At 41.6% G+C, this 27,974-nt stretch overlaps 1 protein-coding gene across 2 annotated transcripts; it reads right to left on the bottom strand.

The window, feature by feature from the left end:
• Positions 1-5: 5 nt before the first annotated feature.
• sned1 (sushi, nidogen and EGF-like domains 1) lies at positions 6-27,322 on the bottom strand. Of its 2 annotated transcripts, none has more exons than XM_073476917.1 (32): positions 26,650-27,322; positions 20,465-20,752; positions 19,655-19,795; positions 19,344-19,506; positions 19,125-19,250; positions 18,720-18,833; positions 17,459-17,572; positions 16,794-16,907; positions 15,199-15,246; positions 14,995-15,102; positions 13,495-13,587; positions 13,221-13,355; positions 12,737-12,856; positions 12,309-12,425; positions 10,517-10,660; positions 9,945-10,118; positions 9,692-9,805; positions 9,486-9,599; positions 9,286-9,399; positions 9,058-9,174; positions 8,650-8,937; positions 8,353-8,536; positions 7,982-8,094; positions 6,571-6,849; positions 6,261-6,384; positions 6,076-6,158; positions 5,181-5,279; positions 4,700-4,816; positions 1,142-1,229; positions 906-985; positions 790-817; positions 6-678 (listed from the first exon to the last, which is right to left on the bottom strand). In XM_073476917.1, the coding sequence occupies exons 1-31, from the start codon at positions 26,866-26,868 to the stop codon at positions 792-794; spliced, it is 4,158 nt and encodes a 1,385-aa protein (XP_073333018.1). In that variant the 5' UTR covers positions 26,869-27,322; the 3' UTR covers positions 6-678; positions 790-791. The 2 variants fall into 2 exon arrangements, with proteins under 2 accessions (XP_073333018.1, XP_073333019.1); XM_073476918.1 differs by having other exon boundaries at positions 13,221-13,352.
• Between the last annotated feature and the right edge of the window lie 652 nt (positions 27,323-27,974).

Here is a 27,974-nt window from a genome sequence, read left to right as displayed (position 1 = left end):
CCAAAAACATTTTAACATTTTTATTATTAAAATATTCACCTACAAAATGGCCTATAAACACTATTTACAGCATAGCAAGCAGTGATGCCTGCTAAGACACGGACAAAGATATTCATACACAGAAAATACTGTGCACCATTGTCAGAGGAAGAGATGAATTTATGCGGTGAGGAGAAATTTCCCATTATCTTTATCTCGGGGCAGGTACAAGGAAAAGATTGGGACTCTACAGTTATTTCCCTGAGGGACAAACCTGCAGCTGAATCACAAATAATAAAAAAAACATTGCCTAATGTGTCAGCATGGACGTGGAAATGAGGTATATAAGGTCTCCGATGCAGCACAGTGGACTGCTTACCATTAATATTTGCATACGTTTTGTATGAAAAATCAGTCATTAAACGTCACAAATGATAAATGATTTGGGCCATTTCTCATTTGATTGATCAAAGTCCTTTGGCGAAGCGTGGAGCTCCAAACACAGCTCTCAGGAATGAACAAATACAACCTTGTTTTCAGATGAACGATGTTTCTAAAATGTTACAGTGGGTTCTGACAGGGTTTTTCAGCACAAACATGACCATAATCAGTTACTTCAAGTAGATTATAAACACCAAAATTGAAGTTAGGTTTTTCACATGACAGTGACGACAGTCCTTTCACCAGTATCCAAGTGCTCTGGAAAAAAAGGAAGAAAAGACTCTTTAGATTTTTAGGATAATCGTTGAAAATCTTGTGACTTTCACCACAAAACAAATTATTTTGTTAATTGTGTTAAAGAAAAGAAACCTTTATTGTTGTCTGTTTGTTCTTCTGACTGTAAAGAAAGTGAATATGCGTATGTGAGAAGAATTTCACCGGTGTATTCGCTAAAAAACAATTTCAACGCTGTTCAGACAACTTACTCGGACTTTTCTTGGGAAGCACCGGTTCACAAATCTCTCGATAACAAACATCCTGCTGTACTTTATATGTCCTTTTGTACCTGCAAAGAACAAAACCCACTCACAGACTTAATCCTTTAGTTACAAATAATCTCTGCATTTCTTCAGCTTTGCAATTTAAACATCACATATGTAATGATGAGTGTAAGCATGCGAGGCCAGAACAGGAGATCTGTCTGTGCCTGATAATAACTTACAGGTAGTGGCACACTCCGCCCTCCCAGACAGGCACACTCTTGGTCTCAGAGTACAGACGGGTGCAGGGGTGCGGCACTCGCTGGCACACTGCAAACAGCGGTCACACAACATGAGGTATGAATTGTGAGCAAGGGAAAGAAAGTGTGCTGGATGGTTTCAGAGTCATGTGGGATGGAGCTGGGCCCTGCTCTCTGGCTGACGGATGGTTTTAGGAAAGGAATGTTTAAACAATCTGACGCTGGATGTTTAGGTGGAGAAAAGGACTCAAGAGGGGCGAGGAGGGTATGACCAGTGTCTCCTCATACACAGCTTCATCAAAGTCTCATTATTAGTGAATTCCAACTGATATTGTTTTATGGTGTTGAGCTGAAGTTTTACGGCTGCGAAGATACTAAGATGCTTGATTATATGTCAAATTGTGCAAACTATCTGCTAGCTCTTTTCTTGGGTCATCCCATGCCAACACACCCAGAATTAAGTACTTAAACCCAGCCGTTAAAAGCTGTGACTTACAAATTCCCTGAACCCAATGAAAAAAGGCTCAATATGTATCACACAGATAGAAAACCTTCAGGTCAATACAGTACAAATATCTACTGATGAAATAAAACCTCTAAATGTAATATACAGTCAGTGAAAAATAAAAAAAATGAGCTATGTTAAAAAAAAATAAATGATAGAGTCACATAACATGTATGACTTATTTTTAATATCTGCAATGAATTTGAACAGTTTCACACAAAGCTTCAAGCTAATAAAGATAATCTTTCTTGTGAAAATCTACAGTCAAAGTATGTATTACTTAGCTTTTGAATATGAAAGATTCTCCATTGGGGTAAAAAGTGATTTGTTGTTATTAATGTGATTACTGTAAACATTCTCCCACAACTATTTAAATGAATTCATGTTGCAAATCAGCATTCAGGTTTCTTGGATGTTCAGTACAAATGTCAAACTAATCTATCGTTAAATAAGCAAAGAATAGCAAAAATTAAGAAATATAGCACAAGGGGACCGACTTCAAATATTTAGGACAGCTACAGCTTAGTACAGCTTTAGGATTCTGCAAAGTCCAATGAATTTAATTTAAGTTTTTACATTTAATCTTTTATAAAAATCTATGACATGAACTTACAGTACATGTCCTATGGTGAGTAAGTATGGAATGAACCTATTTATACAATTGTATAACTTATTATTAAACCGTCAGTATCCATTTATATCTCAGCGAATGTATCCAGCACAAAGTCTGCTGATATTTCAAAATGCTCATTATTGCAAACTGATCAACTGCATATATTTGTAAGCTTATTATAACATTACAGTTAATAAATAAATACAGTTTTTTTTTAATTAAGAGCCGTGATGTCTACAACTGTGTTACAATATCTAAATTCCTTGATGGAAGCTGCTCGTTGCTACAGATGTATCACTAACAGTCCTGCAGTAAAGACTCCGGTAACTTTTGATACAGTGAGGTCGTGTCCACAGGCGGTTCTGGATGTCCTGTTGACTTCTGAACTAAAGAAAACATCAAGCAGCTTTTTGCTATTCATGTAAATTACATTTTATTCATGCTGCCAAGTAAGAATGTATCTATGCTTTAATATTAGTAGCATATAATTAACTACTTTGATAAAAATACACACGAGTTTCCATGATCATTAACTTCAATAAGACATTGGACGCTGTAGATAATGCATTCCTACTGGCTGGCGTCCATATAAAGTAGCAGTAGTCGTAGTAATGGCCAAAAGATCATGCAGCTAGAAGTTTCCCATTTATAGTCTGTCAGAGATACATTCAATACATACTGGCTGCTTGAGTCATAACTGTGCAGTGTATCTTAAAAAGTAATGAGATGGGGAGACTGCAGTCATCATTGCATACTTGGACTGATGAGGGATTTTATAATTATATTAAATTGTTTTGTTTTTATTATTACCCAATGTTTCAATTTCGGTAATAAAACTGAAGAGACCTGTTTCAGGCACAGAGTAATTCCAGATTTGTCTTTGATACCGACAGCATAAATATCTAAGATAGAATCAATTCTGAAGGATTTTGCCCACAGGTAACAAACTGCTGCCTCGTAACCTCCCCAGAACTTTTAAAAGCAACACTGGGTTATTAATGTCACACTGGCTCCCAGGAAAAAGGAAGGTAAGTGATGCAGTGAACATAATACAGTGCTTTGTGCCTTCACTGACACTGTATTCGTGTTGCACATTCATGTCCTTAAGCCTCAAAGATAACCAAGCCATTCACATGTCAGAGGGGTCAACTGTCAGTGGAGCATGTTTCCTGCTTAAAAGCATCAGAGGTCTTAACATAGCTCAGTGCACGATGTCACTTTGCGTGATGAAATGCAAATCTAACATGGAATCTACTCTAAGTTCACACCATGAGATGCTACAGTTACACGGAGTTAAGAGGAAGCCTTGGGAGCACATAGACAGGACTGTAAATCCTGCACTGACACTCATGACATTCAGACAGCTGGTGAGTGGACGTCTCGCATCAGAAGCAGGTATGTACTGCTTTGAAAGAATGCTACCACTTAATTTAATGCCCTTAAGATCAAATTAAAGTTTTAGCTTCTTTTCTTAAAATAGCAATCCACTTTTTTAACATCCTTTATCATGTTCAGGTTGACAGTGGACTTGGGACTTGAGTTGCTTTTTCTGGACATTTTTTAGACGGGGAGAGAACATCCTCACAGAAACCTCAGACCTTGTTGCTGTGAGGTGGCAGTGGTAATCATTGAACCGCTGAGCTGCCACACATTTAAATTTCCTTCTTAGGGTTGGGTCACTGATAAAATACTAAGGACAGACTCCTCCAGTTGAGTTACAGTTTGGAAAGAAGTTTTAGCCATGCTAGCAGAGTGGCTCTAGGGATGGTCGGTCCACCACTTTGATCCAGACTGAAATATCTCAACATCTGGTGGATGGATTGCCATGAAAGTACAGATATTCATATCCTCCTCAGGGTGAAATTAATCATGAGTGATACCCTGACTTTTCAACAGATCAAAATGTTTGACAGAATACTGCAGAACTAATGACAGTCCCATCAGCCTCAGTTGTATTTTGTGTCTGTGCTAGTTAGTTAATGTTAGCATGCTAACATGCTAAACTAAGGTGTGAACATGGTAAACATTATACTTGCATACTGTACATCAGCATGTTAACATTGCCATTGAGAGCATGTTGTCATGCTGGCATTGGCATGTGGCTCAAAGGCACCGCTGTGCATACTGTGCAGCCTCACAGAGCTGCTAGCATAGCTGCAGACTCTTAAACTTGTTTACTTTTGTTCGGCTTTGCTTTGTTTGAAAGAAAACATTTACATGCGTGTTCACTGCCTCCAAACCTAATGCTGTAGGGGACGGGATGGCTAAAGAAACCACATGTTTAAAATCCTAATTTGATATCCTGGAATTCCAGCAGATTGATTCAGCTAATTTGCTGTTTTGGCAAAAAAAACAGTCTACTTTCACTGAACCCACCCTGTGTCTTTGTGTGTGTGTGTGGAGAGGAAGCACATAAACTTACACAGTTCACACTGTCTGCCCTTGAACCCCGCTGCGCAGTCACAGATGAAGGAGTCCCCTCCGTTCACACATGTACCTCCGTTCTGGCAGGGCAGACTGCGGCAGTCTTGTGGCAACTCTAAAAGACAACAGCTGCCATCAACATCCACTGTGCAGAATGAGTGCGGGTCTCAGGTTTCAGGCCCACTACTCCACATTATCTACAGCTGATACCATGTGTTGATAGCCTCAAGCTCTTACACCACTTCCCCTTCTTTTTTTTTCTTTTTTTTACCAATGTGCTTTCCTGAATGTTACATCTTTGTTTTTCACAGTTAGCATCCTCATTGATATTTTAATTACAGACAAGACACATACTTACAATGATAAAATACACATCTAAAGACTAATTAGTAGTCTCTATTGAACAGGACATTAATTTCATGTATCAACTGGGACCAATTACAAGAGCATATGTGCCACCTGTAGGAGCAAACACCTACCAGGCTTTGCTCTTGAGCCGTCTTCTTGAATCTCTAGTGCAAGGCTGATTTTGTTGGTTGTTTCTTCCATCTTCTCTAATCTAATTGGTGGCTCAGGCTCTGCAAGGCAAAACATTTCCTGTCATGAATCAGCATAGAAAAGACTGCAGGGTGACCTGGTAACATGGACATGTCAGACACTCTAACAGAGTTTGTGTGCATTCCTCAGCTGGAACATTGAAACACGACATTACTGATTTGACAAAATGGTTAAAGTCCTATTATGACATCTTGAGTGTAACATCATTAAGAGCTTATTCTCTAGGGCACAAAATAACATCTGTAACCTGTTTTTTTCTTTGGGCTAAGGCTTTAAACCTCTGCACTGGGATGCATTAAGTTAACAAAAATGTAAATATATTTTACAAATAATTATCCAATGAAAATTTAAAAAAAATGAAAAGTTTATTCCTGAAGGTTATTGTTTTCTGACTTGTCTCGCTATCAAAAACTGCTAGATAAAGCCATCAACATGTGTCAGATAACATGGGTCTGTTTGTGTGATAGCAGAGAATCCAGTTTACATTAGGGGAGCAGCCATATTTCATCCAGACAGGCCATAGTCAGAACCATATGGTTACAGGACCACGGCCTAAATTATTCCATGTGCATCCTGATAAGCAAATAAGATCACTCTTTGATTGTTTGGACATCCTGAGCAAATCAGAACCATTTCTGTATGTTGGTGTAACATGCTAGTTTCAATAGTGTCCTGCTGAATGAATCTGGCAGTGCCAAATATTAACATGATAGCAGTATATTTTGTGTCAAATACTGTATAAAACACATTAAATGTTTTCGAAAAAATGTCAAACAGTGTTAAGTTGTACACATGGTCGCTCATACTTGTACTTACTAGTACGATGTCGAATGGCTTTTCGAGGCAACTGAGTGAACTTGGCTGTTATCCTTCCTCTTCTGTCAATGAGTTCAGTGTATCTGCAAAATAGGAAACAATGCTAATTGTTTAGCACTGACAGATGAATTATTAGATGGAAACATTTACGACTTTTTAAATAATTATCATCACTCAATGTGTACCTGGGTAATTCCTCTGAGTTGTCTGTTTCCGTTGTGCCCCCCAGGACCTGAGGCTGAGATGGGGGAGGTGTGCGTCCAGTCACGATGGGCCTGTCTCTTCTGCCTGGTCTTGCGCCCATTGGCACTGGGTCGAAAAGTAAATGTTTAGATCAGTTTAAGCAAAGAAAGCTAGTTAACAAAATGTTTTGTCACTGTAAGCTGAATAGCTGGGCATGGCATCAACATTATCAAGACAAGACGGACAATTCCTACAGTGACCTTCCATGATAAAAAGCAGTGTGAGTGGGATACTGAAATATTCTTCACTCACAGGTGGTGAAGGCTAAGTGTTGAGGCGTGCTGTGGATCTGCTCCTGCCCTGCGTTTTTGACGGATGTGAGAGCCACATAGTAGTGCTGTCCTGGCGTCAGTTCACGCAGGGTATATGATCCTAATTTCCCATTTGGCAGGAAGCGACTCCTTGTATTCAACCCTCGGGTCACGTTGACCACAAAGCCATCTGGGATGCTTCTCGGGTGGCGGCTCCAGGTGATCAGTGCAGAGTTAGTGGTCACATGTGACAGTGAGAGGTTCTGTGGGGGAAGAGGTCCTGAGGGAAAACACATGTAGATGGTCAGATTGTAAGATAGCATAATACATATATTTATTCTTTCTTTAGTTGTTGACTAAAATAGCTATTTTTAAACTTTATTTGCACTCATTCGCTAGATGCTTTATTAATGGATAGAGCTACATGCTCATCACTACAGTGCCTGCTAAAAATCAGACCTTGATTTTCAGACAGAAAATCTGTCCCTTTGAAAAATATTTCCATTTATTTTCTTATAATGAACAAATACATAGTTTTATGTCATACATACATAGGTGCCCCGCCCACATGGGCTTACATGTAGCTACCTATATACACTGCTAAATAAAAGGAAAACAAAAGTAAATCACAAAGGTATCCATATTTGTCAAAATACATTATATCAGAGATACTGTATGCTACTAAGCAAACCTCTGTTTCTGGTCCAGGCAAGGGTGACATACAGCGGTGTACAGGATGGTCATATTAATATAATGTTTTTAATTTTTTGTTTACTCAGTGTTTATTCTTGCCTAAAATTGCTTTATTCTTTATTACAATAAGCTTAAAGTGAGTTATACAAAATGTATTATCCCTTAAACATTAATTATACATGCTTTGAAGTACAAGACTACATTTATCTTAGAACGAAAAGGCATAAAGTAGAGATTTTTTTAATACTACTTTTTGGTATTTTTGCTTTATTGAGCTAGTGGCAGCTGAAGAGAGAGAGGGAAGGTAGAGAGAAGGGATGACAAAGGAGGCTGGAATTCAACCAGGGCCACCATGGTAAGGACTCAGCCATTATAAATGGTAATTGCTCTACCAAATGAGCTACCAGGGAGCCCCATTAAGTGAAGATAAAGTGAATATTTTAGTTGACTTATGGCCCAGAAATTGTACTAATAAAATAACAACCACACAAAAAATGCTAACTGCATTTCCACAATGAATGAAATGCAATAACAAAGTTAAGTCTTTACATCTAATACTCTTGTGGTGATATGCAGAGACGTGCAATGCAATTTTTAAATGAGAAAAGATGAAATGGAAATCCTAACCCACTAGCGTCTTATGAGGTGGCCAGCAGTTATGTTATTGTCATCCTGATAACTCCTAGTAATACATACTTGACTGATGATATGTAACCTACTTGTCCAGAATCCCAGTGGTCCAGCTGAGTGGCTGGTGGAGGGAAACTCATCTGGTCTGAGTCCACTTTGAGTCACCACATCCACTGTGTACATCCGACCAGGGAGTAATGAACTGGAAAACAGAAGAGGCACACAAAAGAATTGCACTACAGCAAACAAATCATGATACCTAACCTCATCATCCTTTTAACACTGTCCTCGAAACAGTGTTGAAATAGTTCCCTCTAGTGGTGGAAAGGTATAATACCCAAAGCTATTCAATGTTCACCATCTCAACATCACCATTCAGTGACAGGATGCTGCAGGTCTGCACAATAAATTTAAACTGTGGGTCATCAGTGTTGCTTTGTGGCAAAATGAAGAGCCTGACCTGAAGGTATGTTCAGTGGTGCTCATGTTGAGCACAGCAGTGCGAGCCTCACTCCCATCTGAAGGCAACAGAGACACGTGCACCCTGCTGACTGCTGCATGACGAGCAGCCTGAACCAGCCAGCTCAGCCACACCTGAGAGGACGACACATTGACCACCTGCAGCTGCTCCACCCGCCGAGGTCCTAGCAGAAAAGCACACATAATTACACATGAAAATCCATGCACGTATGCATTGAAACTGAATATGAATGCACAGAGAGAAACACTCTCCAGGAGACAGAACATTAGTGCTCACTGGTGCGTATTAGTGCGGTGGCAGGCTGGCTGATGTCGTTGCTGTTTGTGTTGCGCTTGGTGGAGAAGGTGGAGATGTTGTAGAGCACACCGGGCACCAGGCCTCGCATGACATGGGTGGACTTCAACCTGTCCAGGAGGTCTGATTTGCGATTGCTCCGGCCCAGTGGACCGTAAGTGACGATGAAGCCGCTGATCAGGCTGTGTGAGGCCTCCGGCTCGTCCCAGCGCAGCTCCACCTCGTTCTCCTCCACACGCACCACATGGAGACCAGAGGGAGGCAACAGGTCTGGGAACAGTGGCAACCTTACATGTCTAATCCATACATTAAATAATTACAGAGTTGTCTTTGCAGTACAGAGGATGAGCTACAGAGGTGACACAACACAAGCTGATTGAGCTGAATTACCTTTCTCACAGTCTTTGCCTGTGTGTCCTGCTTTGCAAGCACAGTTGTAGTTGCCTTTCCTGTCACTCCTGCAGAGGCCGCGGTTTCCACAAGGTTGCAGTACACATGGGTTCTCCACTTGGGGGTGACAAAGACAAGCAGTTTGTGCTACATGATTCATGTCCCAACTGAGTGCAAGTTGTTTGAATTAGCTTTTAACATCAATCAAACAGACTTAAAGTCACTTACACATCTGGCACTGGTCCCCAAAGAAACCATCTTTGCACACGCACAAATAATTCCGTCTGTAACCCCGACACACGCCTCCATTCAGACATGGGTTGGACTCACAGCTGTCCTGATCTGCACACATGTATTTACAGTAGATTTTGATTGTTGTCCTGCATACATTTTTAGAAGTAATGTAACATGTTAAATGAATACTGTACCTAGCTCACAGCTCTGGCCTGTGAAACCTTGTGGACAATGACACAAGTAGGAGCCAGGCTGGTCCTCACATGTCCCCCCGTGCTTGCAGGGTTCCGACAGGCATTCATTTATGTCTTAAGGGTGAAAAACATACATACAGACAGGAATAACATGTCTGTGCACTAAATTTTGGATTTAATGTAAGAAGAATCTGATTATGTTTTACCTGTCTGACAGCGCTTTCCGCTGAAACCTTCATCACACTCACACGTGTAGGATCCAACCTGGTTCCGACATGTACCGCCATTAAGACAAGGATGTGACCGGCATTCATTGATCTCTGAAATAAAGAAATAAAGACATCAATATAAATCAACACATTTTACGGCAAAAACTGCTGTAATAACTGGAAAATAAATTTTTAGGAATTTTCAGGGATCATGAAAAGGCAGTTTCTTCCTGCTGGTGTATGTACAGACCCTCACAAATGGGTGGCTGGCTCCAGTCCCCCTGAATACCACAGATACTCTGAGTAGCTCTGGGCACAGACATGAAGCCTGAGTGGCATATATACATGGCCATGGAGCCTGGTGTTGTCGAGGAGAACTGGACCTCAGCGTGCTTCACTTGTGGGGGCGGCCCACAGCCCAGCTCTGAATGCAAAGATTGAAATAATCAGAATGACTGCATAGTAACACAAGCTCACAAACACACAGGCTTAAAGGAGCTCATTCAGGACAGACTAATGGCAACATCCAGGCTCTCTGTTTTTGTCCTCCTAAAATTACCTCCAGCATGCTGTTAGAGTGTGTAGACATGATTCATCGTGTCTAATCAGGCCTTACTTTATTTACCTTATATAGCTGTTCTATATCTGTAAATGTGGGGCCTCCAGTGCAGCAACACTGCTAAGATTATCTTCAGATGTGAAGCCGGTATCTCTACACTTCACAGCTCAGGATATCCCCTGCCTGTTAATCTATTCAAGTCAACATCTTACAAAGTTCAGCATTCGAGCCAGATTATTGTGTGGTGACACGCGTCTGCTTACCTTTGGAGGTTTGTAATGAACTCCTGTTTATCTCACAGTGCCTGCCGCTGAAGGTCTCAGTGCATTCACATTTGTATTTTCCTATGTAATGAAAACATGTCCCCCCATTCAGACAGGGGCTAGAGGAACAGGGGTCTGGCTTACCTGCAAGAAAACATATACAATGAGAATTATCACTGGCAATAATAACAATAATAATTTTATTTGTAAAGTCTGTTCTACGTTGCCCAAATTGCTTTACAAGACAGGACTAAAACATTAAAAACAAAACCAATTACACCATAAAGGGAAAATTACATAAATAATATAAATATCAAAGATAAAAGCCACATTAAAAATATATTTAATTCATTTACTCTTACATTTAATTTATCTTTAAAGAAAACAGCTGCTGTTCTCAGATCCAAAGGGAGGGTACTCTACAGTTTGTGGGCATAACAACAGAATGCTACTTTTAGAAGATAGGCGTTGGAAGATCTGTTGGAACATGAATTTAAGGCAGTTGCTGATGTGGGAAGTTGCTAGGTTATGTAAGACTTTATGAACAAGTTAAAGAACAATTCTAAGGGATAAAGGTAATGAGTGAGTGAGTGAGTGAGTGAGTGAGTGAGTGAGTGAGTGAGTGAGTGAGTGAGTGAGTGTTGCAATCAGTGGGGTAGTGCAATCTAATCTTTCTTAGGAGTCAAATTCCTGCAGCATTCTGAATTAACAGCAATTTTCCTTAAAGTGACAGTTCACCCCAAAATCAAAAGTACATATTTTTCTTCTTACCCTCACTGCTATTTATCAATCAAGATTGTTTTGGTGTGAGATGCAAAGTTTTGGAGATCTTGGCCGTAGAGATGTCTGCCTTCCTCAAATAAAATGGAACTAGATGGCACTCTCATGCTAGTGGTGCCCATTACAGTTCAGCTGAGGAGGACCTCATTAATGTTTACTTCACATGCTATCACAAGCACAAGCCTCTAGTCCATGAGGAGCTGTACGCTTCCTTTGGTACAGTGGTAAGGTTGGAGGATGTAGTTTGGTAGAAAGACGATAGGTTCTACATGAAACGGCCCACAACAAGGTCTGTGGATTACCTTGACGAACCAATTCATGATTTCTGGAAAGAGACATTGCTGTTGAGTTTTTCAAATGTATTTTTATGGGCGCTTTGAGCACCACAAACTGAGCGCCATCTAGTTCCATTTTATTTCAGAGGAGGCAGACATCTGTATGGCCAATATCTCCAAAACTTGGCAATTCACTAAATAAGTCCAGATGGATAAATAGCTCTACACGTATAAGGATTTGGTTTGATTTGATTTTTGGGTGAACTTTCCCTGTAAGTTTTTTTAGGAAGACCGGTGAAAAGAGAGGTAGAGTAATCCAGGCAACTTGTAAAAAAACATGTATCGACTTTTTAGCATTGTTCTGAGTTAAAATAGTCTAATTTTGAAGATGTTCCTAAGATCAAAAAAATATGTTTCTGTAACCTTATTAAAATAGCAAATCAAATTTAGATCAGACCACTCACAGATCTGTAACGTGTTTTATCCTGACAGACAACCAAACATTGACGACAGTCTCTGTCTTTCTACTTTTGATCGCACAAGTAGAATCTCTGTTTTCTGCTCATTTAGTTATACAAAAATATGACTCATCTAAATATTTATATCAGAGCATCCAAAGAACTGGGGTTGTGTACCGATTAGATCACTCACTCTAATGCTTTCACAAAAATTTGCAATAAAAAATGTGTGCATTGAGTACCAAAAGATTTTGACTATTACTTGAGGGCAGCACTCACCCACTTCACAGTGTTTTCCAGTGAATCTATATGGACACACACATCTGTAGCTCCCTGCCTCTTCCTTACACGAGCCTCCGTTGCGGCAGGGCCCAGAAGCACAGGTATTGAGTCTAACTGGAAAGAGACAGGGAGAAGGGAATCCTTGAAGTACAGACAACTCTAGTTTTTAATCACACAAAATAAATCAGTTCCAGTACATTGCAATTCAAGCCATAATTCAGGAAACTAGCTCATAACTCAGTCATAAGTACAAATTATCATAAGCCTTTCAGCGTTGTAATATTTCAAGCAGCATTACAAGTAATGGCATGTTTCCTGGTGCATTTGAAGCTGGATTTGAGCCCGAGCAACAAGGCACAAGTCTGAGGGATGTTTTTAAAAAGACAGTTCATGGGAAGGTATTCTGTTTTCATCAGTGATGCTACCTTTTTCACAGTGATTCCCCCAGTATCCGTATTTGCATTCGCAGGTATAGCCTCCATCCCGCTCGTAGCAGTAGCCCCCATTCAGACACGGAGAGGAGTCGCAGACCGATTGGGGCTGTACTGAAAAACACACACGATACTTGACCGCGTTCCATTGAACTGGGAAACAGTACACCTCTTTAATTTAATTCAAGCATGTGGGCTTGGTCCAACCTTTACAAAGCACAGATTATTTGTCATTTTATGATTGTGTCAAATACAAAATCTCCCCAGAGCATTTAACAGCAGCATAAATCACTTTGAAATGTCTCTCCACATTGTAAAAGTAAACTGCAAATGTGACCATTCCTTTTGAAATAGAAAGTGACACTTGTCAAGACCAGTGTGTTGCAAAATGTGTTTGTCGCTATAGAAACCAGCTGCTCATGCAATGACACATAGCTGCAAAGTGGCCTGTTGTTGGGTCGGTGCCTGAGGCTCTTACCATAGGGATAGAAGTCCTTATGATCGAGCTCGGCTACACTAGTCTGACATGTACACAGGTAGGCTCCTCCATACTCCAAACAGGGACCTCCGTCAGGACACGGCCTGCTGTTGCTGCACGGCGTCTGAGTTACTTCTGAGAGAAAGGGATTGTGAAAGATAGTGTCACACATTTTGGAAAAATGGCTGCTGGTTTTGTGATCTTACAGTGACCAAAAATCTTTTCACATTCATCAAAGCTCTTGTGAGACACCTGATAGGATTGTCATACCCACCAAACTGACAGTAGAGTCCTGTGTAGCCTGAAGGGCATTCACAAGTCCCATTGCTGTCCACACAGACACCCCCATTCTGGCAAAGGCATTCCTCTGCAGACACAGGAAGAGAGAGAGTGCATGTGTGTGTGTGTGTGTGTATGAGAGAGGCTCGAAGCTGGAAAGTTTGCCCGAGCTACTTGAAAGCAAGTAGTTACATTATGTTAAGTTTTAAGTCTAAGTGTAAACATAGGCAGAAGATACAAATGGTCAACATGTGTACCATATGTTGAGCGTCTTTCATCTGCTATACTGTAAACTATGTATTGATTCGCCGTCATTTCTCTTTCCCTAATCTCTTCCAACAAAGTTCACAGGACCAGAGGATTACCAGTCAGCACGCTGCACATCCGCTCCGTACAAATTGTTAGAATGTTTTTATTTTCCTCTCCTTCCTAATTGCAGCAGCGGATCAAAGGACGTGGCCGTATCACAGCTAAGTGGCTCCCCCTTTGAAGTCCTGGGAGCTCGGTGGAGGGTATTATTTTTCTGATGATATGAAGCATATTTTGTGACCAGAACGTATGGCCCTGAGGGCAATTAATGGATAGTTAATCTGCGAGAGACACTTTCATTGGCCACCTGTGCGGCCCGGGCCCTTTGATCTGAGAGCCTGATTAGGCACTTCTGAGTCCCGCTACTTTCTCTTCCTCGGAGGATCATGCTCCTTTTTCCACTGTGCCTTCCAAGTGAGCCAGGCAGGAAAGTATTTGGGAGATTTAAGAGAGCCTATATAAGCACTGATAGTTATTTCAGCTCAAGGGTGAGAGGTAGCATGCATTTGCAATAGCTCAAATACTATTAAAGAGCTTTTGGTGGGAAAAAACAAATCAGAGGGTTGCTATCAGAGGGTGACTTCCCATGGGAGCCTGAATTAGCTTCAAGTGGCTCAATAATTATTTCCTAAACAAATATAATATGATACAGACATTAAACATCATATGAGATGACTTAATATGCACTTATGAAAGGAAGGCATGAAGCATTAGCTGAGGATGATTGCGTTTTACATATTTTGTGTTCAAATTGGTTATGCAAGCAGCAGCTGTGCTTCGAACTACAGTGTGGTACAGTGGCCAACTTCCAGAGCAGCAAGTAGCGGTGTGGAAGCATGCATATTTCAACAGCTCTGTCTGAAGAAATGACCTGAATACCAAAGAGCAGCTTTGACTCATAAAGGGGCCTTTTCAAGTCTAGACAAAGCACTTCCTCTTGTTGGTAAACTAATAAAATGTGCTATAAAACAATTATTCACAACATCAAGCGACTGGTTCCCGTAGTAAACTGGGCGAGGCCGTGTCAGTTTTGATAATTACAATAATCCATCATCACAGCAGCCTCTTCCAGGGCAGAGCTCCAAATTCCTGTGGGATAGCACAGCTCCTCTTTAAATACCCCAGTCTGCTCTCTACCTGCCCAGCTGCCTGCAGTGAGCGTCAGCCGGGGCAGAGTGTGAAATACCTTCACACTTGTCGCCGTAGAAGCCTGGAGCACATGTGCAGTTGGAGACTCCCGAGCTGGTGTATTCACAAATCTGGTTCTTCTTGCAGTCTTCCTCTTCACACGAGGCTGTATGTGTAAAAGCATGGCAGTGCAGGGTGTGAGAAACAAACTGGAGGTGAAAATATTTGGCAGAGCTTGAGCTGTGGCTGGACTTGCTTTTACCTGTTTGGTTTTCTGCCTCAGTTGAATTGACCTGAAGCACCACCAGTTCTGAGAGAGAAAGACAGGAACATGCTTTAAAAGGGTTTGGTCCATTCAAATACCAACACAACATATTTCCTGACTTACCTCCGGTGGTATTAAGCTATTCAGATAGCTTTTTTCTTTATTATCCTAATTCAATCCACCTCCATTGTATTTGGGTGGCAGCAGAAATCTCAGAGACAGCTGTCTCCAAACCCGAGCAAGTAGATCTAAAACTATTTGCATGGCTAGATACCACTAACTAGATGTAAGTGAGATAGGTTTGATACAGTATATGAGAAGTACACGATAAATAACTTCCTGACTGATTATTACTGATATTACTGTTTGCCAATTTTAGCTTGTCACAGATTTTTGACATTGCTAGTGGTGAGTGGTGCATATGTTAGCCGACAGTTAACAAAAAAATTGCAGCACACAAATACCAAAGATAGGTTTGCTGTAGTTAATAAACAGTGTCATCATGACATGGCTTGTCCACCAAAGACGACTGACTGACAATTCTTAAATATTAAAAGATGTTGATTCATGGCGCACATTTCTGTAAAAGTATGAATAAAGAATACTGGCCAATATTATTATAAAGATTTTTGTAATTCTGTCAAATCAACCCAATAAACCAGACTTGTGCAGATAGCAACAGGGCCAAACAGATACAGTACATACTTTATCAGATTGATATGCAGCTACTTATGCTCTTATGCTACAGCCCTCAATCAAAGGGAAACAAGACCTCGAACTCTGTCCGAAACACTGCAAAACTGTACCCATCAGATTTTGTTTTCTGATTAGGAATTTTAGCTATATTGTCACAACGTTCTGATGTTTTTATCCTTAAACGCACAGTATGTAACTCCTGCCACTAGAGGTCACTCAATCAAAACAGTAACAAAAAGATGTAATTTGATGATGACATTTAGTAGCGTTGTCTTTATTGTTAAACCACCATCTTTGGCAATGAAAGTTAATAATTATGCTCCATCATGAGAAAGCAATACAAACAATAGTAAACTAGCTAGTTCGCAGACTTCCTTTTTCACTCTCTGACGTATTTCTGTGTTTCCCGTGTTTTGGGAGCATTCCAGAAGTCCTTTGTTGCTCCTGTCCCAACTCATTTGAATATATTCAAAATAAATATTGAACATATTGTCTTTGTACTGTTTTCAATTATGTATATGTCAAAAAAGATGAGCAAATTCTAACTTTATGTTTTATGTTTTTTTAGATCATCTCAACTTTTTGGGAATTAGGGTTGTATTTAGGATTTTTTCTTTACAGTTGTCAAGATTTGTGACCTTATTAAAAGCAAATAAAGAATAGTGTAAAGTTTGCAGTGGCAATATAGCTGAAATTCTTAATAGAATTTGGTGTAATGATGGAGCGCTGGAGAAGCGACAGAACCAGCTCACTTAAAGTTCAAAGCCATAAACACTCTTTTTGCTCTCAAAGAAGTATGATAGGATTCCCTTTGTGCTTGCCACAGTTGGAAACATGCTACGATACAGGAAGCCAAACATGCTTTTCTGGCAGAATTTAAGTTAAATCCAAATCACCTGTCTCGCAGAGCATTCCAGTGAAGGCAGCGGGACAAATGCAGGTGAAGTTGGCAACCTGATCGACACACTCTCCTCCATTCAGACAGGGCTGCGACTCGCATTCGTTTATGTCTGGAGGATAAAAAAAACAGAAGTTAATCTGCTGTTGACTCAGATTCACACAAAGCTTTTTTAGTCTTCACATGGTGAAGCAAGAGGTTGTTGCTGTCCAAGACACCGAGTCGGATTAAGAGCACTAAACTTCCCTTCTGACAGCATAGAGTTTCATTGACCAGGTGTCTGGCATTATGAGTAATCCCGTCTCATGTAGATACAAAGATTCATGAACTGTGCAGGGTCTGATAATTTAATTCCCCAGTGGGTTCAAGTTTCATCAACGATCAATCACAAGAGATGCAAGATTAGTGAAGGTATTTTTTGGAAATTACCTGACTTCAGTAAACTTCCTCACTGTGGTTCATTGCTACATTGTGTGACCCAAGAAAAAAAAATCGCAATTCAGCCATAACCTCAACTTGGACCCATTTGTCTAGATAGACTTGGAAACTCTCTGGACAAAAACATCTGCCAAAATGACTGAGTTTGATGTAGAAAGCAGCAGAAAATATTTCCTCTGGAGGGAGATGCCTACTTTACCCCGGAGTGTGAAAAACCCAGCTCACCTGTCTCACACAGGACACCAGTGTAGCCCGGTTCACACACACAGGTGAAACTGCCAGCACCTTGTACACACGATGCGTTGTTGAGGCACGGCCTGTCTTTGCACTCGTCAATGTCTGTAACACACACACACACACATACACATAGGGACAGAGAGACACGCTCATGGAATATTTACTCAGCTGATTAATATATCCGCCACACTACTCCCCTCACTCTGCAAGTATGTGCTGCTGGCTGTGAAAGGTATTAGAAGAGGTTTGATACATATCCACAGGCTGGACTGTGGGAATAGGCACAGAAGCTCCAGAGAGGCTGGACAGATATTCTGACATACTTTTTTTTTTGTGTGGAAACTGCTTAATGAGGCACAGAAAGACTTAAATTAATCAGAGTTTTTCCTGGTCTTCAGTCTGTTTCAGTATGCTGAGGCTGGGAGGAGAAGTGTGGATTTTTTTGATGTACAAAAATGTAAAAAATTCTTTATTTAGATCAACTTATTTTGGGGTGATTTCTTCGCTAATTGCGAAAGCTGAACTGATGTAAATAGTAGAAAAAAGGCAATGCTTTCTATCAAGGTCCTTGTCTTATTATATCGTATATCAAAAATAATTATGTGTTAATAAGTGTATTAAAGATTAATCATAGCATCATAAACACATTTATTGTTAGATTATAAAACATTTGAAAGCACTTATAAGAAACTTGTTAACAGTGTATAGACTGCTTAAGAATGTTAATAAAGCCTTATGAGTTTCTTATTATTATTTATAATAGCACACAATTATTGAGTTTAACTAAATTACCCATTATATCATTATTAAACCTCTAATAAGATTTTTGTTGCTTTATTATGATTAATACAGACTTTATTATGCATTCATGTGCATTTTGCAGCTATCAGATATAAAGTGAGAAGGTTTCCATGTTAGAGTTAATAAAGCCTAAAGAATTAATTAATTAATTAATTAAACACAGTTGTTTGACCTATCTCACGTTTATGCTGTGCATATTTCATATTTTGAAAGTGGCAATTTTCTTTAGTCTGTGGCCTGACAGTCTCCAGCCTAACATTAGTGAAAGAGGTTTCTATCCAGAAGTTATTGTAAGCAAACATTGGGATTGGTTCTGATAACAGCCCAATTACTTATATACTAACACTAATGACAAGGACCTTAATATAAAGGGTTACTGAAATAAGAAATAAGAAATGTAATTGTAACCACAGTATACACCAGCTTTGAGGCAAAGCTTCCTTTGTACCTGTTTCACACTGACTCCCAGTGTATCCAGGTGGACAGTGACAGATGAAACTATTAATCTGGTCTTCACAAGTCCCTCCGTTCTGGCACGGATGTGAGGCACACTCATCGACATCTACAGAGACAAGGAGACATACAAAGGAGGTAGTGTGACTTTTAATTAGAAGAAAGCATCTGGCCAAGGTCAGTTAGTCAGGTAATGTCTGAGGAGAAGGCAACAGATGAAGCTGATACAGGTATTAAGGAAATATCTGAGTGTCCCTTTGGCAGGTCAGGTGAAACCTAGTATTTTTTTACAAGTGGACATTATTTTTCCTGGCTCATGTCAGGCAGACAGGTATTCATGCACAGAGTGCAGTGTGTGTCAAGCACAACAGAGAAGGAAGTGGTGTCGGCCATAACTTACTGATCTGGCATCGTCTGCCGGTGAAGCCCGCCAAGCAGGAGCAGGTGAAGGAAGGGTTGCCTGTAATACAGTCATCGATGCACTGGCCTCCGTTCAGACATGGTCGCAGGTGTGGGCACACTGATGCTGTAGAGAGAGGGCAATGTAATCTGAATCTTTGAGGCAAAGTACAAAGACAGCCAGGAGTAGATGAACCAATCTTTTACAAGCAGGTCTTACCGGAGTCATTGCAGCCACCCACTTCCACATTTGCATCATCTATACGGAACACCCATCTGCCTGGGTAGCCCACGTTTGTCGTTCCCTCAACGTTCACCACATCAGCCGTACGAGAGCCAGGGATGTTGAAATAGCGCTTGCCGTCACCAGCATTGAAACCTGCCTGGGAAGAGAGTAACAGGGAGGCAGACATCACAAAAGATTGCTGAATTAGAGTTAAGACACCTGATAAATAGTTTCACAGGAAGCAGATCATACTGTTTGTTCCAAGTTTTGACCATCACTAGAAGCAAATAACAATGCGATCTTACCTGCGCTGCAATCCCTCCCAGCCCAGCCAGATTTCCTCCACTGCTGGCATGCATGCCTGTGGTCCAAGTGATGTTATTGTACTGGAATATAGTGAAGGAAAGCTCTCCGTCTGTAATAAGCACCACTTGGAAAGTATTTACCTGCACAGAGAAGAACAGGCTCGGTAAAACCATTTCCTGATTTCCACGAAATTTGGTAATCGTGCATGCATCTCACAGACTCCTCATATTAATGGTACAGATCTCAGTCCTACTACAGACACTATAAACTTCTGTGGGCCTGTTGTTGAGGCAGATAGCAAAATAAATCACAGTTGCCGTTAGAATAAAACCCAATAGCTTTGCTTTCTAATCACATATTGTATCCCAGTTTTAACAAGGCTATTTCCTCGGCCGATAGGATTATCTAGGCCAGTGGTTTCCAGTAGTTCCTCCCTATTAGATTAGCTCTACATCATCATTGCCTGTCATGTTCTAAATGTTTCAAATTGACTTGATTTTAGAGTGGATGTTAAAGGTCTAGTGCAGGATTCAGTGGCATCTAGTGGTCCCTCTGTACATAAAAAAGGTCCCTTCTAAGGTAACAAAAGCAAAACAATTCTTCTTAAATTAGAATTTCGATTTTTTCAAACTAATCGAGCTACTCCACTTCTTTCACATACCCCTTGGTAGCTACAGAAGTACCAGGCATGACCCACCCTACTGTACCTCTGTTTGACTTATCCTGATATTCTTACCCTAATCCTAACCAATCATCACTCCTCATGCCTAAACCTAACCAACCCAACCAACCAAGGTAACAGTTAGTACCGGTGTGCGTGAGTTGCCTCCAAAGAAAGTAACTTGAAGCCATGTAGAGATGAGGACCCATGTTGCGTTGAAGTTGGGGAACTCTGAAAAGTACGTCCTGACATCACCTGAAGCCCTGTTCAGGATGGAGGGCTCTTGGCTCTCTCTGTAGAAAACTTTCCCTGCTCGACGGTTGTCCACATCAGCCCAGAATGGTGCCACAACCCTCCTGTCCCCGGCAATTGGAAAAGCCACAGGTGTGAACTGAGACACCTCCCTCAGGAAAGATACCAGGCCATTGTTGTTGACCTGAGGAGGAGAAAATCGGAGTTAGAGTATCTGAATAAGATTAATCACACATGATATATTTTGTCCAACACGTCAGAGTCACTGTGACTTATTTGTAGGACGAGGCAGGGTTAGAGAGGAAGTGCTAAGGAGAAGAGGGGAAGGTGGACAAACAGAGGTAGTCTGGCCTTGCGGGCAAACAGCAGCATGGGGCAGCGGACGCTCCCATAACGGATGTTTGCGCTTCTCATGTAGCGAACAGACGCTACTTTTATTCCGTGAAATGACGGCAGCTGAGAAAACCAGGTTTCTGCTGCTCACGCACCTGCCAAGTCATCACACCAGGAAGGACATTCACGGCCTGTAAATCCACGGATGTCTGCCAACGGCAAAGTAACCAAATACATGAACCCATCCTCCTCTTTTCCACATACTGTATCTCGGCTGTGAGAAATGCACAGTCAGCACTGCAGCAATGTGCTATAGCATGGTGGAATATCAACCTACGGAAATATCAACGTCAAAAGGTCACTGATTGGTATATTGCTGAAGTGCTTGTAATTGATTAATTGATTCATCATTCAATTTTTAGCCACTTGGGGTGTGTACATGGTGATGAACCAACATGGCATGAGCTTTTTGGCTAAAATAGCTGCGTACTGCAGCTAGAAATAAAGTCGATTAAAGTGGTGAGACTGAACGAAAAAAGTGATGTTTCAACCTGTAAAATCGAAACAATGAGCTTAAAGGCACAAAAAAACTCCAAAGGTGAGAGGAAGAGCAACGTTAGGCAATTCTCTGTGGGTTTGTCACTCTGGTTGTAGAAATGTGCAATTTGAAAAGTGGATTTAAAAATTGCAAAAGATAGAATTGCAAGCTGAAGGCCACGACAGTAAATATGACAAATGTTCATGTTTTGCCAGAGGGTTTCCTGCCATGGTGCCAGATAAAAGAGGTACTGTGAGTTGTGGGAAAAGATTATTTATATCAGGTGTACAGGAAATAAGTTAGGGATGTTTCAGAGTGGGGTGGAACTCATTTAGGGGAGAGAGTTTTGAAGAAAAAGACGTAAAATGCCAGCAGAAGAAGAGTAAGTGATATCAAAATAGCACTTAGCAATGTGGTAAATGATCGTTTCAATGATGAGAAGCATTTATCAGCATAGAGTCCTTATATCACAAATATTTGATGGTGTGCGACGAAATTTATTGCCACTGCAATAAATTTTGAACATCCCTTGAAACAAGCTGCTAAACCTGAGTGGAGAGGAAAGTTCTGCAGGCTGAAGGGTTGAATCCCCATGAATGACCTTCATTCATTCATACATTATTCTGCATATTATAAACAAGAGGAGATTCTTCCCACCGTGGCACCTATCCTGTTTCCTCTAATCGCTGGCATGAACTTTGCCTCTCTGCGCTCGAGCCGACTGGCATGTGACAGTGACAAAGCAACGTCAGATGGCTCGGCTTTGCTCGCTGCATGTATGAAAACCATAATTTGAAGGACTTTGCTGTAAAAACAGCAGAGGAAGTTTTGTTTGGCACGGCACAGGGGCTAAGTTAATTGCCCGACCACAGTCTTCCCCTCTGCATCAGCGTGATGTGGTGAGAACGTGGCTGATGTGGGGAAAAAGACGACCGACTGCAGGGGCAGGGCCCAGGGGTCAGCCAGAGCGCCATCTGATACCAGGAGAAAAACAAGAGAAAGGGCACAGAGCTGGATGAATGGAGGGATGTACATGAATTAAAAAAACCTCCCACACCCACATTCCCACTAATGAGAGACCTGTGGTGGCAGCGGTCTGGAAGTCACCCATCTTACAGCAAAATTAGTGTAGGAAATCATGCTGAACACTAAGCTGAGTTTATAGTCCAATACTGGAATATGTTTAATCGCCTAATCCAATCTCTTGTAGCATCTGGAACTGCTTAAACAAGTGTATTTCTTACTTGTTAAGGTTTTTTAAGGGACCGCTTTGACATGGCAATGACCTTAGAGGAATTTAAACTGAACTTGGGACCTTTCTTTTGCTCTATATCACATACTTTCCTTCTTCTCATGGATCTTGACAAGGCAATAACTAGTACAGAGATCCAGTGAAGGGTGGTTATGCATCAGACTTATGTGAGAGAGTGAATGAGTTCAGAGCTGCCTTGTGTTATGCTGTAACATGACCAAGGTCAGACTCACAGGGGAGAGAGGTGCGATCAGTCAACCTTGTAAGAAGCATCTCTCTCCCCATATTTCTTTCTCTCACTCTCAATGGTGCCACTCCACTCTACAACTCCCCTGTTATTTTTTGGGAATTCTTCGCCGGATACATCCAGGATTTTGCTTGGGTGGTTTTCTTTAGAGCCAAGCAATTTATGGACTAAAATAAACTTTCATCTGGCTTAAGTCAAGCCAAAGCAAACCCCTGTATGAAAAAGGTGCCCGTGGATCAACTCAGGAAAACATTCGTTTTCCGTGTCAAAAACGGAGGTTTCACAGTTACAAGCTTGTCCAATTATTTGACGAGGCTGAAGGAAGTGACTACAGTCTGACAGTCTGTGCACTTGGCCTGTCTCCTGAGCCCCCGCTTTACCTTTATCTCCAAAAAGTCTAGATTGAGGCAATAAATCCTGTCTGGAGCTGTGTGGAGGGACTCTGATACAACTTCCACGGTGCAAGAGATGTGGAGGTTTGGTGCAAAAAGATGTGAGTGCACTGTTAAAATGGTCTGTATAATGTAGGAACATGTATTTAAACATTTTATTTAGCAAATCACATATTTCAGAAATGCAGAGGAATTTAAAAACTTTTAAAGATATGTGTTACATTTCTGCATTAAAACATCTCAATAAAATTCTCTCTATAAAATTTCTCAAATCCAAAGAAATCTTTAAATTTAATTAACAGTGTTTCAGTCAGAGAGAGAGGAGAAAAAAGACAGCGCACATGAATAAACATAATGTAAATAAAACTTAAAATCATAACCTTGTATGTGAACACTTCTGCCTGACTCAAATGAATACATTTGAATAAAGTTTTAGGGCTTAATGGCTTAATTCAATAGGTCCATATTTTGGAAAAACACTTCCTTCCCCTCTCATTGAGAGTTAGATGAGAAGATGTACCAAACTATTTCTTGGCTGGGTATGGTGACTTCCTGGAGTCCTGTCGTCACTGTGAGCTTAACAGGCAGCCAGCGGAGACTCCAGGAAGTCACTGTGCCCAGCCAAGAAATAGTCTGGTACATAAACCTCCCGTAAAACCGCAACTTGTTGTTTTTACATAAACAAGCTCCTAGTGTTTATCCTCAGCTCAGCTAACCATCTCCTGGCTTTGGCTTCACATATAATTGGATGAACATTAGAGAGGTATCAATCTCCTCATCTAACTCTCTGTAAGAAATTGAGTAAGTGTATTCCCCAAAGTTACTTTAAAACTTTAAGGCTTTGCAGACATTTTAAAGTATGTATAGATATATCTTGTCTTGTGGTGGATGAACTGCTTCTAACATCTCTCATCCCACACATGCATGAAAAAGCACTCCTGCAGAGTACAAAGAATAAAACTATATGCACACATCTTTGAGCCATACATAGTGGTGAGTGAAAGTGTGTGAATGAAATTGCAAGACCTCCAAGTGTTGAAGCTCTTCAGAGGAGCAGATGAGCACTAGCAGATGTGCAATCTATAGAGTGCAGTTCCACTATAGCAGGTTCTTGGCAGGATCTTTTAAAATGTATGTGAATTTTGTTTAAATGAAGTTTATTTCCAATTACAGACAACCATATAAACAAACATATACGGGAAGCTCGAAAACTCTTTCCACTGTCTATGAGTTTATGCATCTACATTAAATGCCTTTGATCACAAGCATCTATTCTCACATCTGCTTTTAGGCTTGCGTTCCTTCCTCTCTGACCTTGGACATCCTCCTTCATGTTCTTTACACTGGCCATCCGTAAGAGTAGTTAATCCGTGAACCGCATTGTTTGGAAGCCCCTAAGACGCTTTGCAGATACATCTGTGTTCTGTTAAAGTGATTGGTCATTTCTCAGATAAAGCAGCTGGACAGTTCCAGGGGGAAGACCCCTGCCATGTTATCTGAGGCGTGGGAGGAGGAGGAGGGAGGAAGGGGGGGGACCTGGAGGAGGAGGAGAGATCCCAGCAACGTGTGAAAACTCCCAGACACAAACCATAACAGAGGGACAGCCTGGTAACCAGGAGGCAGAAGTGGGACTGGAGCAGGACCAAGTCAGGGGCGATACATAATGTTTAAAAGGATTTGAGGGGACATTGGAGACTTCTGTAACCAAGTGTCATGTGACTGCTAAAAATAAGATGTTTTTCATAAGAAAGGGACAAAGGCTCATAGTTGAGGATTTCACAGGATTTGCTGTGAGGGTTTAGAGGTGTGTGTACTGCTACAAGGAATGAGTTATGATAATAAAGTTAGACAGCACCCGCAAACCATCAAAAATCAGTTTGGTTCTACAGCTTCCATGTGGCGGTCGCCCAGAGGCATGGAACAAACTCCTGCATGAAAATATTCATACAAATTTAGGCTCTTAGCGCTCACTGAAATGCTAACTGTTCAAAGCAGCTCTCCGGTGGCAGAGATCACTGTGTGTGCGCTTTACAGCAGATGTTTAATGGATTCAGGTGAGGCATTCAAAATGAGCGTGACTGTAATTTCAAGTGCCTGTCACAATGTGTTATGCCTTGCGTGACTAAAGAATCACAGCCCGATGAGATGCAGAGGGAGCTCCGGGATATCACATCACAACTAACACGGCACATTTCAGAAAGTGAAGGGCTCTGATGTTTATCTCTATTAGATGATAATTCAGTGGAACTTCAACAAGCTATGCAACCAACAACTTGTCTTATCTTGTCTAATTTGACTATTGTGTGCCAGTGTTATTACAGGAGAAGTGATGCACTGGAATTCACTGTAAAACACAGTGTGACAGAAATTGTGATACACAGAAGCTCCAGACGCAACCCTCACACACTGCACTTAAAAATACTGTGTCACTGTCTGTGCACTGTGCGTACAAGCAAAAGAGTTTTAAAAATGTCTTTATCGAGAGACTGACCTCACCCTGTTGGCGCAGATGCTTAGATTAGAAAGACGACCTTTGACCTTGCCCATTGTTACCATGGTTCCTCAGCCTCCCCTGCCCATGGATTGAACAGGGAGGAGAGCAGGCGGAGCTCGGAGCAAGCGAGGAGGAGGAGGAGGGGATTCGAAGAGAGCGATCGCGGATGCATAACCGCAACAGGTGGTGTTGATTTAAGGGAGTTCTGCCTTTCCATGCGCTGGAGCTGAACCCAATACATGACAAAGGCAGATCAAAGAGTGTTTCACTGTGGTGTGCGAAAATCCTTGTCAAACCATTCTGCTTCCTCCCATGAGCACTGTTCCTCTCTTTCTCTCTCTTGCCGGCGTACATATTTCTCTCTCTGAAAAAGAAGTGCTCACAGATGCTCCGCGGCAACAGTGAGAACACAAACTGTCATTTCCTTTAACAGCTCATTGTAGACTTATTAGTACAGGGTTTACCACAGTTTCTGCTAATAGCTTCACTCGGTACTTAAGAGCCGTCAGAGTATGAGATGTAAAGTGAACAGAATGTCAGGGAGGATTGTGATTCCACCCGTGGGGGGAAAACACGATATTCTACAAATGAGGTTACGCACCAATGCTTGTGAGCGCACACAAATATATACAAACTCTCAAAGGGCACTGAAATGTAGTGTTTGGCTGCATGCCAAATCTCATCTCCCTCAGGCTCTTATACAATCCACACCATGTCAGTTTCAATTGCCAACTGCCAAGTGCATGCACACACACACTCTGACATATAAAGACATAAATACACACACACACACACACGAGTAAAAACACACTGCTCTGTACTCACATATAGTCCTGTGTGCCTGTCTCCAAAGAAGGGGAAAGCAACAGAGATCTCCACGAGTCTGGAGCCTCCGTCGTCCTGAGCGTTGGTCTGGGTGTCCCCCTCGTCCTGGCCAAAGGGGTAGAAGTCCTCCAAGGGCACAGCGGGTTCCACCCCAGGCAGCAGGTCCAGGGAGAGCAGGGTGCAGAAGCAGGGCAGCAGGGCTCGCAGCACCAACACCATGGCCTCAGCCACCCAGGGATGGAGCTGACAGCAGGCACCGCGCAGGGGAGGGAGGAGCACGCACACCTGAGGCAACAAGAGCAGAGCAGAACAGGACAAGAGCGTACGTTCCTCCTCTCAACCACAGCGGTCTGAATCCTCCCCTGACTGCTCTCTGGCTCTGCCTCCTTCTCTCCTCACTTGTCCTTTAGTCGTGAACTGGGCTTCTTGTGTGAGACAGGGGAATACTGTAGATTCCTTGCATTCTGCTTGCTGCTGGGTACTGCATGAGCTACACTCCGTCTCACTGAAATGAAACGAGGGAAGGAATGAAAGAGGGGGAGCAAGCGTGATTCAGCTGAGATGTTGTTTTTTTTTTTTTGAACAATCCAGCGATTTGGTCCCTGATGGTCAGCTTAGAAATATCCTCAATAAAAGCTCTATTCTGCCTGCCAAAGGAGTTCTTTCAGTTTTGGCCCCACCTCCCCCACAGGGATTCACTACCTTGCATAATTAGCTCCTTGCAGCCAATAGCGGAAAAGAGGCCGGTAACTGGATAACCACTGGGCGGATCTATGATAATCAAAGGGCTGCTTTAAAGAAACTCTGACAAGATTTTCCTCTTTCAGTGAAACTCCTACTATGTACAGTTAGCAAGGCATACAAGGTTACACAGTGAGAAGACATGCATGTGCACCGATGTGAAAATGCAACAGTTAGTAAAGCACTGAATGAAAGAAAGACAGCAAAGGAGTCACTAGCTTTTTAGATACTCACATGCACTCACATGCAGTAGAATGAATGCATGTGCTGATGGAAACAAACACATGGAGAACACAACATATTTGTGGTTCCTAATCAACAAAGAGAAGACCACATATTAGCCAAAGTTTGCGAGTGAAACTCTCCAGGAATGATGATCCCCACAGACCTTGGAGTCAGCAACGATCTTTGAAAGAAAACACTGAAGACAGCACTGGCAACAGAGAGCGAAGGTCATTCTCTCACCCACAACACTAAATCCACAAAGGCTTTTAATGGTGCGAACCCAACGCCAGAACTCACATGCCATGAAAGGGCAGTGCTGTCCTTCGCAAAGTTCACAGAAAACTTTTTCCATAACAAAG

The sequence above is a fragment of the Pagrus major genome, chromosome 11 (assembly GCF_040436345.1).
Source record: "Pagrus major chromosome 11, Pma_NU_1.0".
Classification (NCBI taxonomy): Eukaryota; Metazoa; Chordata; class Actinopteri; order Spariformes; family Sparidae; genus Pagrus; species Pagrus major.
Note: the sequence above shows the minus strand (reverse complement) of the source record. Positions and strands in the feature narration are given on the sequence as shown.

Coding starts and splice junctions, on each gene's coding strand:
- sned1 (XM_073476917.1), bottom strand. CDS start 26,868: ATGGTGTTGGTGCTGCGAGCCCTGCTGCCCTGCTTCTGCACCCTGCTC. Junction 18,834..19,124: donor CGGCAGACGATGCCAGATCA/GTAAGTTATGGC, acceptor TTGTCTCTGTAG/ATGTCGATGAGTGTGCCTCA. Junction 8,095..8,352: donor ACCACTGAACATACCTTCAG/GTCAGGCTCTTC, acceptor TCTGTTTTCCAG/TTCATTACTCCCTGGTCGGA.